The 18,968-nt window shown below is 26.0% G+C and overlaps 1 protein-coding gene across 1 annotated transcript; it reads left to right on the top strand.

Moving 5' to 3' along the window:
* The first annotated feature begins 15,167 nt into the window (after positions 1-15,167).
* LOC120067981 (Bifunctional inhibitor/lipid-transfer protein/seed storage 2S albumin superfamily protein) lies at positions 15,168-15,698 on the top strand. Its single transcript, XM_039019640.2, has one exon. The coding sequence runs from the start codon at positions 15,211-15,213 to the stop codon at positions 15,601-15,603; it is 393 nt and encodes a 130-aa protein (XP_038875568.1). The 5' UTR covers positions 15,168-15,210; the 3' UTR covers positions 15,604-15,698.
* Positions 15,699-18,968: the final 3,270 nt, after the last annotated feature.

Below are 18,968 nucleotides of genomic sequence, written 5' to 3'. Positions count from 1 at the left end.
TTATTAGTTCCTAAAATTATTTGAAATGTTTTATAATTTTAACTCTTCAAAAAGATTACGTCTATTTGGCCTTCGTTGGGTAACTATTTCTTAATCATATTTCATCTTTCTTAAATAAATATATGAATTCCCATCATCAAATTTTAAAAATAAAAATAAAAGTTTAAAGTCATTTTCCTCCTTTTTTTTAACTTGGCTTGGACTTTGAAAACACTCCTATGTCGACACTAAACAAAGATTCTAGACTTAATGTACAATAAAAAAATAGGAACCGAATGGCTATTAAATTAAATCTTAGTTGTTTCACATAAATATAATTCAAAAACTAAATGATCATCAAATTCATCTTATTTAACCTTGTTCACTTAATAAATATATATATGTATTTATTAAATAAATAAACATAACATGTATTTCCTTTTTTTACAATATGTAGGGAGAGAAAGTTAATATTTTAATCTCAAAGTCGATAATATAAATTTTATGCTCGTCAAACTACTCATTTTGAGTACATAACATATCATTATGTGCATGACTTTTGTTGAATAAGTTAAAAGAAAACTAATGATAGTAACTAAAGTATAATATTTCAAAAAATAAATAGAATATTTGAAAGTTCAAATGACAAGATAAAATGACTAAGAAATAACGAGGAAGAATATAACATTTATATATATATATATATAAACTTGAACTAAAGATTAAAAGTATTAATAACTTATAATGTAATTGAAAATTAACACATATAAATGGTCTCTTTCAAACGAGGATCGCTAAAGGGATTGCAACAAAAACTATTGCTAGCACATTATGGTCACTATTAATTTGAAAAGGAAAAACAAAAAAATATATATATAATTTTAAAAAAAAATTGTAGTTTTGTGGGTGAGAGTGAGGGAGGGAAATTTGAAGTGTGAAAAGAAAAAGAAAAAGGAAGAAAGAAAATTAGGATTTTTTTAAGGGATGTTTTTATAGAAAAATGATCCAATTTGATATCTGGTCTGTCAATGTTCTGGTGACATTTTGGTATATTTATAAATTTTTTTTTTTTTTTTTTTTTGTAATTTTTCTATTAAAACAATTATCATCTTTAAAAAAATAGGTTTGAGAGAGAGAGAGTTGGTATGGTAATGAATTTTCTTTGAGAAACCATATGATTTGGATTTCTCATAGAGAGTGAGACATGTTTGAATTAAAAAGAAAAAAAAAACACACATAGAAAGACAAAGACAAGGGAGGCAAGCAATGAGGATTTGTAAAATTTGTCACTTTACACTTCATACAAGACAAAAGCAAAGAGGAACTTAGCCAATCACATGGCTTTAAAATAAATAAATAATAATCTCTCTCTCTCTGTCTTTTGGAGTTGGTGTGTGAGAGTTCTTTTCTCTCATCTCAAGACATCCTCACCACAAGCAACTTCACAAACCCCAAAAAGCTCCTTAAACCAAATCCTCCTTAAACAAATATTTTTGTCCATTTTTACTTTACAAACTAATCTCTATCCTAAAATTAAAAAAAAAATTAGTGATATGACATCGATTACCATTTTAATGATCAGAGATTCTATCTTCTCTCACAATTATTAAACTTAAAAGAAATGCGCACACCTCTTGTTATTTGACATCGACATAAGAGGTGAATTGATATTTTCATTATATCGTAGAAAAATCTATGAAATATAATAATTGAATAACAAAATATGATTAATGTAAATCTAATATAAATAATAGATATGATAACTTGATAAAAAAATTATAAAAGAATTTAAATCTATTTTTTAAATATTTTATTATTATTTTTTTAAGAAATAACCATCGAAATCGAAATTTTATTGATGTTTCCATCGAAATTTTTGTAAAAGTAAGAATTCGATATAGACATCGACATTTTAAACATTAGTTATTTGGTTTTATAATATCCTAATTAGTATTGTTTTGAATCAAAATTATATAATAATAAAAGTTTAGTCTATGTTTTTATAATGCTTCCGTGACATGTTTGGCCTATATGCCACTTTTTAGATCACGGATCATCACATCAAAATATTAATATAATCTAACAACAATAGCAACTATATATCTTAATTATATATAAGTCTTCTTTTGATAATTTCTTTAGTAAAATTCTGTTGGTTCTTTGAATCAAACATATTTAACTATATATATTTATGATATGTTTGAAAAATAAATTGTCATACAATGCACTTGAGATTGTGGGAGAAGTTCTAAATGTTATATTTTCTTCATTTTGTCCAACTTGCAAGAGATTTTTTTCGCTTTAAATCCTAACTGATTGACTCGAAAAAAACTATTTTTCGAACCACTCATTTTTATTTAAATACATTTGATAAAAACTAATCAAAATGCACTTGAAAAACTATTTTGAGTGGTTGCCAAATACTTCAATCCCGAAATAACTTTTTTTTTAAGCTAAACACTTGAAAATGTATTCCAAACACATCCTTAATTTCTTAAATTTAGATTTAAGTTTAATTTTCTTTATAAGTCGTGGTTCGAAATAGTGGGTAATTGACCTAACGCTCTAGTATAGTATAATTATTTTTGTGCCTAACGAAAAAAATTTAAAATAGTTAAGACTCGACTCTATGTTGCAATTTAAAGAAAATGATGGTCTAAAACTCTAAACTATAGTTTAAAACATTCTGGTCTAAAACGTCAAAATGTTTTATAATTAATTATATAAAACAAAATGTGAGTCTACAGCATATTTTATATACCATAGTTAAAAAATGGTAAATTTAATGTTAACCATATACTGCCGATTGATTTATAAAAATTTGTGATTGTCATATGCCTCGTCCGGTAACGATCTGATTTTTGAAAATCTATAGACACTATTCTTATTTACAAATTTATTCCTTTGTTATCTACTTTTTTACCAATTATTTAAAAAACTAAGTCAAATTTTGAAAACTAAAAAAAAAAAAGTAACTTTTAAAAATTTATTTTTGCTATTAGAATTTGGCTAAGGATTCAACAATTGTACTTAAGAAACATGAAAATCATGGTAAGAAAGGGAAAAGAAATAGGCTTAATTTTCAAAAACAAAAATAAAACAAAATAGTTATCAAATAAGACTTACATTAATTTATATGGCTTGTGTTTAATTAATTTTGATTTTTTCTTGATCATTTAGTTAATCTTTTTTTTTTGGAATAGGTGATATTATTATACAACATGAGGATCCCAAACCCCGGGATCAAGACATCAAAGCAACAAATCACAAGTAAAGATAGGACTTGACCGAAACAAAGTCAAAACAAACACAAAACAACATCATCCGATCCACTTGGGAGAAAACGGAGAAAAGGAAACAAAACTCCCCCACCTGGGTGCCAACGGCCAAACAAAGAACAGCAACAAGTACAAAAAAAAGGAAAAACATCTGTAAACGCACTAGATAAAATCGAGAAGATCAACCCGCCAGGAAGCAGTATGAGCACGAACCGTAGAGACCATAAGATGAAACAGAGTAGACACTGTCCTCAGTTTACCCCCATGAAGTCGGCGATTACGCTCCTACCAAATATAGTAGATGGAAGCACACCAGAAGATACGAAACAACTTATTACGCACTCTCTTACCCAACCCCACATTTAGTTAATCTATTATAAATTAACTAAAATATTCCTAACAATAATAAAAGTTGACAGTTGTTTTGCATGACACATTTTCTAGATATATTATAAAAAGAAGAATTTTATTGTCAAACCGAGCATAACTCAATTAGTATATGAGTGTGCTAGAAACCACAAGATTTGTGATTTGAATCCATATAGTCTATCACTGATAAACTCCTACCAATGTTATCGTCTGTCATTGATAAACTATCTTAATTATATCGTATCTACAATTTTTTTGTATTATATTTTATTTATTAATACTTTAAATTTGATTACTATATTTGTAACTGTCCATAATTATTAATGGTTTATATCTTCAAATACATTAAATTTTATAATAATGGGAAGATGGTGGACTCATTACTTAGATGAGATTAGAAAACTTAGTTTGTAAATATCAGAGTTAGGTTGGGATCAGTTTTGTAGGGTATGCGTATAAAAATTACAAAATTAATTGGAACTAATTATTGATTTGGAAAATAAATTAAGTTGGTATGATTGGCTGAAAGGAAAGATTATTTAAATTAACTAAACTGGAAGTGCATAAAACTTTAAGCTGATTATTCATTGAATACAACTCTCTTGTTAAGTTATTTGATAAATATAATTTAGTAGATGACATGAGACAGATTTATGCATTACCAGACTAATCTCACCTTAATTATTGCCTCCCTCTTTGTCTGATATGTGACTTAATCTCCACATTTTTTTATATATCTATAATTCAAGACTATGATGCAATCTATATTAAAGTTTTATATATAAAAATATGTCTATATAATTAAAGTTAGTTAATCATTTAGATTTTGTTTGGTAATTATTTTGCGTTTTTTAAATTTATTTCTGTGTTCTCTCTATTTTTATATCACGGTGTTTTCATTTTTTTAATAGTAACATTTAAATTTTTACTCAAAAACTTTTAAAAAAAAACTATGATGTAAAAATAAATTTGTTAGAACTTTGGCTTTTTGTTGGTAGAGTTAAGTGGAGTTCATATAAATTTAATTTTTTTAAAAAAACTAAATAATTATTCAATAAGGATTATTATTTTTTTGTATTATATACATATTTCTTAAATTAAGCTTATAAACACTCTCAATGATGAGATTTTTGTTTTATCATATATTTTTAAGAATGTTTTCAAATCCATTCCAAGCTTTTAAAATTAAAAAATGTGGCCCTAATTGATAGCCATTTGATTTTTTAAAGTTAACTAACTTTTGAATACTACTTCCACATGTAAATTTATTTGTCTTGCTATTTACTTTCTAACCACATTTTCAAAATTCAAGTCAAGTTTTTATTTCTTTTTATTTTTATTTTTAATGACTTATTTTTTTTTGGAATTTAGTTAAAAATTCAAATGTTATCTTAAGAAATGTGCATATTATTGTATAAAATCGTGAGAAAGTAAACACAATTTGCAAAAATAAAAAGTTAAATGATTATTAATGGAGGTCATAATTTGTAAGAACTCTTCTTATTTTGAAATTTTGACTATGAATTCAAAAACTTTTAAAAAATCAAATGGTTATCAAACATGGTCTAAATTTTCTCTTTCGTATATATGTTCTAAATTTTTAACATTTGGGAGTATGATTTAATTGGTCAAATTATGTTCTATATCCTATTTCTAATATTGAATTTTTATACGATTGTTCTACATTTACCTCTAAATTCTTAAAATATATAATTTAGTCATCAAAAGGGTACAATATAACAATATAACAAATAGGTGGTCGACATCGAATGAAGTGTTATAGTAGGGGTTTAATGTTGGTCAGTATTTAATATTGGGCATTGCTAGACATTAAGGACAATCACATTTTTAACCTACAATGTCGGTCCATCTTTGATGTTGGTCATTGCTCGACATTAAAGGACTTTGTCTGATATTAAATATATTTATTTTGGTGACAGGAAATAACAGTCATCTCTTGTTTATTGGAAAAATAAAAAAATAAAAATAAAAATTGTTACTCGCAAACATGACAACCCAACCATATATCTCCTTCACAAAATAATTGCATACGAAAGGGAATAATTTATTTTTGGGTGTACACAAAATAAATCGACTAAAACAAAATAAAACCAGGACAACAAGAATTGAAAAGAGAAAAAAAAACCACACAAACAAATTAAAGTAAAATAATTGCATTGGAAAAGAACAAAGTTTTTTATTATCATATTATTGTTTTGGAAATAGAGAGGAATAGGAAAAAAAATGTAATTCACATCATTTACAACCAAATTATATCGAGTATTCAAACAAAATTTAATTTTGACTTTATATCCAATAGAAATCTCAAATCCATTTTTAAAAAAAAATATTTTTACCATAGTATAATAAAATGTAACTTTTAAAAATTTAAAGGTATTTTTAAAATTAACGATAATAAAGTTTTTTTTTTTAATTGTATTTTTTTATTTTTTTTTAAAAAAAACTCTTAAAAATGCTACTAAATTCTATAGAAATTACAACGGTAAAAAGCACTTGTTATCACTTTAAAATTTATCAAACACTATGAGTTTTATAGAAACAAATTTTGGTCATCCTTAGCACATAAAATCTTACCAAAACACACACACTAGATTATTATTTTTTTTTTTCCCTTAACGTCAATCACATGTTTAAAGCTACGACGAATGGACATATAATTCTATTAAATACTTCATATGGAAATTAAATTCGGTTAATACAATTTTGAGGTGTCTTTTAATAATTTTTTTTTTATCAAAAGTATTTAAATAAAAATAATTTTTTTAAAAAAATACTTTTTTCTTAAGTCAATTTAAATAGACCCATAAAGGACGTTTGGGACAAAAATTATTGTAAGATCATAATAACCACCTCTTGCTATAGTAAATACTATTTCAAAACCCCTAATTAGCTATAGTAAATACTATTTCAGAACCTCTATTTGTTACCGTATTTACTATTTGCTACAGTTTTTATATTTTATATTTATTATTTTTTTTATTATTTACTACAGTATTTATTATTTCCTTCTCAAACTAAAATACTGTACACCTCAAACACATACTATTATAACTCAAACTAAAATAATCTACACCCCAAACACAAACTCTTAAAACTCAACTATAATAACCAACTCTTGCTTCAAACGTCCTCTTAGTCCCTAGGTTTCAAAATGTTATGGTTTCGTTGACATTTGAGTTGTTTGACTTTGATCATAGATTTCAATATTTTACATTTTTAATCTCAAATTTTCATTAAATACTCACTTCAAACATTGACGTCAATATCTATTAATTAATTTAAAATAATTATGAAAAAAACTTTAAATTTAATTTTAAAAATGATGAAAAATAATGAAGCTGAATTAGTTATAATTCCTTTAATTATTTTAAATTTATTAACATACATTATCATTAAAGATCGAAAATCAATATTTAATGAAAAATTAATGTTAAAAATATAAATCTTGAAATTTAGGGACCAAATTCAAACAAAACTCAAATGTCAATGGTAACATTTTGAAACTTAAGGATTGAATTAAAATCAAACTTAAAATTTAAAAATTAAATGTATAATATTTTGAAAATTAATCATCAAATAAAAATTAAATCCCAAACCTAGGAACAAAAATATATTTTTCCTATGATATAAAAGTGGTTTGAAAGTTGGCATTTAACTCAAAATTTGAAAATTTAAAGAGAGAGATAGAGGAAGTAGAGTGGTGGAGATAAGGAGACTATATGGGCCGTTCTTTCCTGTACGTATTGGGCCGACCCAGTTTAAGTAATATGTTTCAAGGGTAATTAGGTGAATCAATTAATTCAAATAACGTTTTATAACATGACCAAAATATTTTTATCAGATAAATAACTAATATATTAGATGAAGGATAATTTTGCATAACGTAATGGACTAAAATACCCCTCAAAATAAAATCCTAGAGTAATTACTGGGTTCTTTTTTTTTTTTTTTTTTTTTTTTAAATATCGAATGAAAATTATCTAAATTGTTACCATTTAAAAATACATGGAGTATTATCAATTAAAGTTTAATAACTAAATTGTTATTTTTATGAAAATTTAGAGATAAAAATTATTTTTTAACCAAAATATATATTATTAAAAATTACCAATAAGAATTTTAGAGTAAAAGAAATGTATAATAAAATTAAACTATAACATGAGCATAATTTAACTCACCTGGATTTGTACTTTCAATTTCGAAGTATAAGGTACCTTCCTCTCATCTTACATATATTAAATAATAATAATAATAATAAATTGAACTAAGGAGTCGTTTGGTTTTTCTTTATAAATATGATATATTAATAACGAACGAGAATTGTTAAATTAATATTAAATAATTAATTAACTATATTTAAAATGAAATTATATATAAAATAAAAAGAAGAGGGAAAAAGATAAAATCCACCATTTTTTAGGAAAAAAAGAAAATCTTTGTATGTGGAAAAGAGAATGTGTGAAACAAACATGAGTTTTGCATGTCTATATCAATTCCCATCAAGAAAAATCTCCAACCAAACGTCAGCTAAAAGTCTAACAAAATTTTCTTTTATTGTTGTTTATAGTAGCTAATATAAAAACTTCCTATACATATATATAAAAGAATCAAAGTGAACCAAAATTGAAAGTACAGAATCAAAGTATTATTTAAACAAAAAAAGTTTAAATTTTATTATATTTACAATTTATATCTTACATGTAACCTTTTTCAATACTTTATATTACATATTTTAACACACTAGTAATGTTCTAATTGTATTCTTCGTATACAATTTATTGTAGTAAATTTTCTAATTTAAGAAGATATGTGTGTATATATATATATATATATTTTAGGACATCAAGAAGATATCAAACATAATCTAAACACAATTTCTTACATTTACATTATAGATTATGCAAATCTCATAAAGCTAAGAAATAGCTTCCAAAAGATATTTTCACTTTATAATAAGCTTTTAAATAAACTTTGTTGGCCACTTTCTTATATGGAAGAAATAATTGTGTACGTAAAATCCGTGACCGCCGACGCCCATTGGCCGGCTACGGTCACTCTTGATTGTTTATTTAAGTTCTCTATTTTTTCATGATTATTATTTAACAAAATAAATTATTCTAATGTTTAAATACTATTTTAAACCATAAATTTTTGGCTTTACTTTCGTCTTTTACTTTTAATTTTAGTTATTTTTTTTATAAATCAAATTTAGTTTATTTTGATTCTTGAATTTTAAAAAATAACTATTTTGATTCCTTAAAAATGAAGTAAAAATGAAAAATGAATGGACTAACCCTTTTAAAATAAAAGACCTAAAATGAATATTTTAAAAATATAAGGATTAAAGTGAGTAAAAATTTAAAATATATAGATAAAAAAAATATTTAAACCATTTTTCTAAATGTTTGTGACTAATTTCGGTGGCATGTACGAATTTTTTTTTATTCGGGTTGATTTATCAAAGTTCTTAGCATTTTATTTTATTGGTTTCTGTATAATAAAAATCAGTACTTTGTCGGGAATTTAACGTGATGGGGTGTCTTATACAGTATTTTATTTTAATTTTTTTGGAAGAGAATTTTATTTTAAAATAGCTTATAATCGTGATTGAAAAAACTTGGATAATTTATTTTGGATAGTCACAATTTTGACTTTTTATTATATTTTGAAAATTGACTTTTGTGAATAGGTTTAAGGTGTGTTTAGCACAACTCGTAATTTAATTTAAGCACTTTGTTTTAAATACTTTTTTTAATATAAATACTTGTATGTATCTTAATGTTTTTAAAATTCTTGTACAATTTGTTTAAGTGTTATTATATTCGAAAATCATTCTATTACATTTAGAAAAGGAAAACATTAAAAAAAAAAAAAAACATTGATAGACGTCTATCACTAATAAGTTTTTATCAATTTCTATCACTTATAGATATTTTTATCCATCTCTATCAGCCTTTATTAAAGAAGATTAAAATTTTATTATATTGGGTAAGAAGTTTTCTTTATTTTTCTATTTTTGAAAATTTTCCTTTTAAAAAAGAAGATTCTATTAAACAAAAAACTTTTTGAGAAATTTTGAATATAATTTTTATTTGGCCTTTTAAGGCTTGATTTGAAAATGTTGTACTTTTATTTCTGTTGGGGTTTGACTTCAATTTGGTCCTATATTTTAAAATATTACATTTTTATCTTTGATTTTTAATTTAGTTTTCATTTTGTTTGTTAATTTAGTTTTCATTTTGTTTGTTGATTTTAAATCTTACGCTTTTATCCTTGTGTTTTTATTAATTCTCATTTTTGGTCATATATGTGAATTTTCTATAGGTTAATCTAAAATAATTAAGATAATTACAATTAGATTAATTTTCACTCATTTTTCGTGATAATTAATTAATCAAAACTCATAATTAAAAGTCTGAAATCTTGAAATTTAGAGTTCCAATAGAAATTAAATTCGGATAACAATAGTAAATTTTTTTATTTTTTGAAACTATGTTTAAAAATTATAGACCAAAAATTTATATTTTTACTCCTATTATTTCTAAATCTATTTTTTTCCTTCCTATTATTACATTTTTCTGATAATTCATCTCTCCAAGATTTTTTTTCTTTTTTAAAATGGTTTTAAATTAATCGTTTTTTTAATTACGGTTAATTTATTAAGATTATTTAGAAAACATTTTCATGGTCTAAAATCACTCATCAATAAAAATGTACTAAATTGATTTTAAATTATTAAATTCTTGTTTGGTAACTATTTATTTATTTATTTTTTTAAAAAAAGACTATTTCCTCCAAATTTCTTACCATAATTTGTTTGAATTCTTAGTCAAATTCCAAAAACAAAAACAAAATTCTTAATAGCAATTTTTTAGTTTTCAAAACTTGACTTGATTTTTTAAATATTGATAAAAAGTAGATAAAAAATGAAGAAATTTGGAGATGAAAGTATGTCTATAGGCTTAATATCTTTAAAAATAAAAAAAGAAAAACGAAATAATTATCAAACGAAGTCTAGAAAAATCTTTTTTTTTTTTCCGCTCTATAAAGCTATTCTCCAAACCCACTATTAGTTTGGTTTAATGTATAATAATCTATCCTTCCATAGATGTTAATTAAGTTTGAATCCTATGGTTTTAACATGAACATCTCTCACACAGTCAAAATATTATCTATTTAAGAGTTAGAACTAGGTTTGAATTTTGTAACTCTACTGAATTGAAAAAAAATATTTTCATTTGATGATATCTTTTGGTATAATGAGTTTGACTCTTAATTAAGATCCTTTTATTGTATTTATTTTGATATTGTGCCAAATAGATTAATATTTAAGAGAATAATGGGTTTTCCCTTCAAGTCTAGTCTAGAGGAAGACAAATGAAAAAGAAGAATAATTAGGAAGACAAATGGGAAAGAAAAAAGAAATATTGAGGAAAATAAATAGGACTCAAATATTTAACGGGTAGTTTTTTCTATTGAATTTTCAATATGTGTTATATTTTCAACAATAAAAATTCGTCATCCCTGCAATATTGTATTTATGAACTGCCATATAATTTCAACCCTCTAGAAAAGAGCAACAAATTAAAAAAAACATGTACAACATAATACATGTTATGTTTTCATTTTTCATTTTTTTTATTTTTTTTAAAAATATCTTTAAAGCACATCCACTTTACATGGCTCAACTTAAGCCAAATAGAACATGTCCTTAGTAAATAAATGTTTAATATAAAGGTTAAGATACAATCAAAACACGATTAGGAGAGATATGAAAAAATAATGAAAAAGGAAACAATTACCACACTAAAAAAGGTCACACTACTCAAGAAAATAGGTTCCAATGAGGGGAGCCAATTTTTTTTTTATAAGAAATCTTAAGCTATTTAGAATGACAAAGAAAAACATCAGACCGCATAAACTGAATAACCACTTGAGGAGGTCGTAAGGTAGCTCCATGACACAAAGATTATACTCTCTTCAAATATCATAAAAAACAACACACATCATACTACTCTCCGATCTTTATGTTGCAACCTATTACTTGCATTCATATGAAAATCTAGTCAAGCACTGTGTTCGAAATATATATCCTATGGAAACACCTTTCCCACAAGAATACATCTCCCAGATAGTCCTACTAAAAGCCCAATTAAAGAATAAATTGTCTCTAAACTCAATCTCGCTAATGCAAAGAACACAGATATTTAGGATATCAGACAACATGCCAAGATGATCACACATGTGCAACTGATCCTGAATTGCAAATCAAGCAAATCAAGCATGTCTAGAACGTAACCTCCAACTCAAAGAAGGCTAGACCGAAGACACCACAAGACGTATAAGATGTAGAGACTCTCAAGTACTAACAACCGGAAACACTTCCAACTGATAAGGGAGCCAAACTGCATAACCCTAACAATATCTCATCACAAATTTTTAATTCAGAATCGAGTTAAGAGAAGACGTCCCTGGTTGCATCTTCTTGATCTACATAATTTAAAGTGTGATTCTTAATTACTTCAGTGAAAGATCCACTACATTTAAGTTTCACACTAATATTATGATATATTCATCAACATCATTTTAAGTAATCCAAACTCAAAACTCATCTCTTACCATAAACAAACAATATTGTGACATGATGATTAAATATTTTAGTTATTTCAACGAATACAACATCAATATTAATAGAAATGCTTAACTAAATCCTTTTTTTCTCGCAAGATTTCCAACATTGATGATATACTTCTCACATGTATATTCTAATCTACAACTTGTTCAATTTTTTATTAATTTGTTTCTTGAAAATTTCAACCTACAACTAGTTATTTCTAGATTCTTGCACCACTAAAGTTTATTATTATATTGTAAATGACCCTTTTTATTAGGTCGTTAATGAGACTTTATAGGGATGTAGATATCACTATTTTAATTCGACTATACTTATTTTTTATTATTATTCTTTTTTTGAAGAAAAAATCTACTAGCGTTAGTGTTAGACTATTATACCTACATAAATAATAACTTCATGGCTCAAAGAAAGAGGACAAAAAAATAAAAAAATAAAAAAAAAACCTTCATGGAACTTCATGGCACCATAGCTAATTTAATTTCATTTTTAGCCGCAACCTATGAATTAGATAAGACAACTAATAGCATTATTATTCATTGAAAAAGTGTGTCCACAAAATAAATATTAGAAAGTATAATAAGTTTTTAGTATATGAAAAATATATAGATTCGAATTAAGTTTACTTTTGATTAGGGTATATGGTATTAAACAATTGAGATAAATACACCTTAGCTTTTAGTATGTAATATAGTAGGATAGTAGGATAATCCATGACATATATCATATATGAGGATGACCTATAGTATTTATAATTTTGCATACTAAGGTAATGTGTATTAAAAAAATAATAATGCTAAACTACTTATTGGTAGAGAGTGTCTTCATATTAACCACAAAATTTGATCATTATTTATAATTTTGTAAGAAATTTATTTTAAAAGAAATAATGGTGGTAAAAAGGGAGGTAAATATAGTTCTTTAAAATATATGAATTTATTAACCTTTGGTAACCATTTTGTTTTTTGTTTCTGGTTTTTGAAAATTGAGTCTATTTTTTATCTCAATTTCTTATAATAATTTGTATCTTTCTTAAATACAATGGTTGAATTCTTAGACAAATTCAAAAAACAAAAACATGTTTTAAAAGCTATTTTTTTTAGTTTTCAAATTTTGATTTTTTACACTTTTAGTAAAAAGTAGATAATAAAGGAGAAAATTTAGGTGTAGAAATAGTATCTATAGACTTAATTTTTAAAAATCAAAAATAAAAAATGAAATGATTACCAAATGGAGCTTAATATTTTATTTTAATTTTCAAATTATTTCAATTTAGTTAATTCATTTTGTAGTCTCCTTCGTTAATAACTATAGATCTTCGGTTTTCTTATTGTTAGTTACTTGTCCATATTTTGTTTCAATCAATATCATATTTGTTTTTTTCCATCAAAGACATATAAACTTAGCCAACAAGAGCATAGCTCAACTGACATAGTAGTCATATTATTAATCTCGTGGTTTGAGATTCAATCCCCCACCCCACACTTTAATTACAATACCTTTAAAAAAAAAAAGACATATCAACTTAAAAAAAGAGGTGTGTTTTTTTTTATTCACTTATAAATTTTCAAATACATGTCGAATATAGTGTTTTTTTTTCTTGTGCAGTATGAAGATTTGAATCTTCGACCTTAAGAGAGGAGTACATGCAAATGATTCGAATCTTCAATCTTAAAGGAAGGAGTACATGTAAAACTATAAAAATATAATATATTTTCTTGCATACCAACTATTATTATTATTGAATCTATTTTTATAAAAATTAACTTCAATGGCCGATGAAATTTAAGTTTTATTGATTGCATAAAACTAATTTCAAACACATGAATAGTAATGAAAATTCAAGCGTAAAAGTGTAAGGGGGCGTTTGGGGCAAGGGTTATTATCAAAGTATAATAACCACCTCTTACTACAGTAAAAACTATTTCAAAATCTCTAATTAACTACAATCAACACTATTTTAAAACTCCCATTTGCTACAGTGTTTACTATTTACTACAATTTTACTATTTTACATTCATCATTTTTTTTTATTATTTACTACCGTGTTTACCATTTCTTTTTCAAACTAAAATAGTTTACACCTTAAACACATGTCTATTATAACCCAAACTAAACTAATCTACAAAATACAAACTATCATAACCCAATTATAATAACCTAGGACTATAATAACTAATTCATTGTCCCAACACCCCCGAAAAGTTTGAAGTCTATGGATCAAAGGAAGCTAAATTCAAAATTCAAGAGTAAAAATGTAACATTTTAAAACGTAGGAAACAGATGATAACTAAACTCCAAACTCAATGGTAAAATTATATTATTTTGAAATCTAAGAATCAAATGAAAACTATATTTAAAACTGATCTAGAACTAAAAGTATCAACTATCGTTGTATTTTAATTCATCGTTGAAACCAATAATTAGGTAATTAAAAAAATAATTCCTAACCAATTTGAGCATAGCTTAAACAATTCAATAACGTATGTTTTTCATAAACTTAGATAATTTGATTCCTAAACTTAACATTTGTCCTAAGAAGAAACCCAAACTTATTATTATTGTATTTTTAAACAACTCTTCAATACTAGCATGAAATTATCCCCTTGATCATTCAGTTTAACGTATTTCCTAAGCATCAACATGAGTTAACATAAAAGACTAAGAAAAAGTGCAAAAATCCAATAGAGATAACGTTGTTCTGCACAATTCACATGCACTAAAACTAACCTCAGCCACAATTTCCTGTCTGCCAATGGAGAAAAAATAGCCTCTCGCAGAGTGCATTAACCAATGCCATTCACTCACTGCAAACCCTAAAGTTCAATTCTAAGCCACAAACATCACATGGGGCAAACCCAAATATCTCTTTCATAAATACACTAAAACAACAAACTATTGGTATAGCCACATTGCCCTAGTAAAAGAGTTATGGGGCTCAAAATTCTTAAGGCATTGGCTCTTATAGTCTTGTTGAACATCCTAGCTTTGGCTTGTGTTTCATCAGCCAAACCGGGTTGCCCTCCGAAGGTTCGGTCATCGCCTGCAACCACCCCGACAATGCAGGCGAAGTGCCCGAAAGATACACTAAAGTTTGGGGTTTGTGGGAGCTGGCTCGGGCTGATATCCGAGCAGATTGGGGCAAAACCGAGCAAGAAATGTTGTAGTTTGTTGACAGGGTTGGCCGATCTCGAGGCTGCGTTGTGCTTGTGCACTGCGCTGAAAGCGAATGTATTGGGTGTTAACCTTGATGTGCCTATTGCTCTTAGTTTGGTTGTAAATTCTTGTGGGAAAAGTATTCCACAAGGCTTTGTTTGTCCTTAATTAGAGAAGTTTTCATGTTGTTTGATTCTCAAGTTTTTGTTGTTGATTGTACTCTTTGATTAAGTAAAAGTCATGAGTGGACTTCAGTGGTGTTACATTGACTTTATTTTTTTCATGTGTATGATATTTGTTTTTTTATTTTTAGACAACATATAGGATGAAGGAACCTTTAATCTTAAGGTTAATAATATGTGTTTGATGTCAGTTGAGTTATGCTCATTTTGGTATATGTATTGGTATTGTTTTTAGTTTTTATTTATTTTATTATTATTATTTATTTGAGAGAAGCTTTTCTCAATCATATATATTAGAACAACCAAATCAAAAGCTATCATTATAATAAATGATGGTTTGAAGTTATGCCGGAAAATATAGCCTTAGGATTACAAGTGTTGTGACAAATAGTGTCTTAATGCTACTACTAGGATTTTAGGCTTCAATGAACTTGTCTAGTTTCTTGATTTTCGATTTTGTGGTGCAAAATTTTTGACAAATTTTTCCATATATCTCATTTGTTGTTTTTGTTTCTTTTATTTTTTTTTTATTGCAACAAAAATGAAAAATAACATGTACATAAAAATAGTTTTAAAATCACAAATGTTGACAATCTTTTAAGCTAAAAATGCATAGCTCACAAGTAGTGTATTTTAAGAAAATTTTGATAGCAACAAAATGCCATAAGTAGTGGCACGATGCCATAGACGAAACTCAAGTATCTCTATAACTAAATGAAAAAGAAGCGAATTAAAATAATAATCTTCTATAAAGTATCTTTAAGAGGTAAAACAACTAAATCTATTTGTCTATGACAAATGATGTGATTTTTTATTTAATTTTTTTTTGCAAATGACCTCTTTTCAACTCAAATGAAAAAAATATCAAGATTCTAAAAATTTAAGTTTTTTTTTTTAACCTTCTACTTATGTCATCACATGGTCAGATCACCATAACAATCGTCCCAAAAAGCACACGAGGCGGTATCGAACGCTCGATACTCGCTCTAGCTATGTATCGAACTCATTTCCTAACGTACAGACGTATAAACTAAGCAAATTTCTTGCAAGTTGCAACTATGAAGTGTAAACAATGAAGCACAAACCGACTTGTAAATTAAAACACAGAAACTGAACTGCAATTGCAAACGAAACTACAACAATGAGCTAAGAACTTGAACGAAATTTCTACATTATTCTCAATCTACTTGTGATATAAGAACTTAGTAAATGAAGTCTCTCATCATCACATCCATACATCAGCACTTAACGATCCAATCAGTATTTTTTTTTCGAATTATATCTTTTAAAACCTCTATTGTAATAAAAACGGGTTTTCATGACTCTAAAAAAAAGTCACAAACACTTTTCATTACTTTTTTTTTAGTCCTTGAATCCACCATCAAAGAAAGTGTATAGATGACACATGAAAAATCAATCATCATTGGTTGTGTCATGACTTTTAAATTCAGTCAACGATAAACATTTATTGACATCTATTACCTATCATGGTAACATTTTCTATCACAATTTCTTATTGTCAATAAATGGCTCAAAAGTTAACTTTTTATGTCAATTAAGCATATACATTGACATTGAAAATTTGTCATAAAAACATCAATATTGACACATTTACAGTATCAATAATGTCTTAATTGCGACATTATACAAATGTCATTGAATTACATTAATTGACACTTATTTATAGTCATTGTATTTGATTGATGATAATATTCCAATGTCCTATAACTATATCTCATGACATTTGTGAAATGTAAAAAAAAAAAAAAAATACTTTTAATGATGGATAACTATTTGTTTCATACCTATTATTACACCTATAATTTTTCCAATTGTGACACTAAAAATGTACACAAACATAATATGAACTTTCAATATAACAATAGAGTTTGTAACGTTAATACAATGAAACTAATAACCTAATTTTGGTTAAGTTATTTACAAATCTAGAAATTACAACTAAAGTGTTGGCATTATCACAAAATATTATATATAATATATATATATATATTACTTGCTTGGTGGGTCTCCTTGCTTCAATGGATTTGTGTAAAGACTTAAGTAGACAAAATATTTAGTTTAGAACTTAACTCAATATATCAATGTCAACAATAATAACAATATACATGGGTTATACATACCTCGATCGTAATATTCACATTCTCTAGTTCAAGTTGTTTACTACATTTACACTCAAAACCTCACTTTATCCATACAAATAAGTTTCAAACCAAACTTAAAAACAAAAACGATACATAGAGTCACTATATAACCACATAAATAGGCTCCAAATAAAATTTTAATAACATAAATAACTTCGAGATTTAAATCATTCCTCAAAGCTACAAATCTAAAGAACTTTTACCATTGCATCTTGACATAAAAATCATAGAAGTATTGTAATTTGTCCAAATTTTGTTAGAATATGACTAATCAATTAAAATATAAAAAACAATAAATATTAATTTCGCTCAAAACATTGGTGTTAGAACTTACTTCCAAAAAGTAGGAATATCCACACATGGTTGTATTATAACTATTAATACTTTTTTCCAATATGTATCAAAAGAAATTTACTCAAGAATGTAACAAAACTCAGAAGAAAAAGGTTCTAAACTGGAAATAGAAACTTCCTTTAGTAAAGACCTGTTTAGATGTTAGAGCCAAGAACATGGCACTGGCAATTATATTTCATCTCAGAAGGAAAAAAAAAGACAGAAAAAGAAATAGAAAAATCCAACAATCAGCACACCACACCAAATAGAATACCAAGAGTTTCCATTTTTTAACATAAAAATTAAGGGAATAGTTTACTCATAAACAATCCAAAAAGTCGGAAAGATTGATCAAGAACAAGAACATGAATGATGCAAAGGAAAATCAATCCAGTTCCCCCTTTCCCCCTCTCGGATCAAATCCAAAACCATGTAAAAGAAATAAGATAAAACGTCGAGTTTGAAAACTTAGAAACTTAAAAATTGCAAATCTAAATTAAACAATCTCAGTGACTAAAACCATATAGTTTCACCAATAATTAAAGCAGAAGAATTTAAAGTACCCATACACAAGAACCCTAATTTCTAACTGCACAAGGGAACCCAAGGTCAAATGTAAATGGTGGGTGTCAATAGGTTCTTCTTATCATACTTCAGAATACTATATCACTTCTTTCAAAGCAGTTTAATCGTTGTGATTTTTGCGGTTGTCTCAAGGGTTACAGGATTTCCTTGTTGAATCTATATCACTTCTTTCAAAACAGTTTAATCGTGTTCTTAAACATTTTGGAAAGATATCTGACACCTCTAACATCAACAAGTCTGGTGCTTGTCCTCTCTCCAAACAGTTTAGATC

Source organism: Benincasa hispida, chromosome 12 (genome assembly GCF_027475165.1).
Source record: "Benincasa hispida cultivar pf3 chromosome 12, pf3_genome.v1.1, whole genome shotgun sequence".
Lineage (NCBI taxonomy): Eukaryota > Viridiplantae > Streptophyta > Magnoliopsida > Cucurbitales > Cucurbitaceae > Benincasa > Benincasa hispida.
The sequence above is the reverse complement of the archived record's forward strand: the minus strand, read 5'-3'. Positions and strand labels throughout refer to the sequence as shown.

Coding starts and splice junctions, on each gene's coding strand:
- LOC120067981 (XM_039019640.2), top strand. CDS start 15,211: ATGGGGCTCAAAATTCTTAAGGCATTGGCTCTTATAGTCTTGTTGAAC.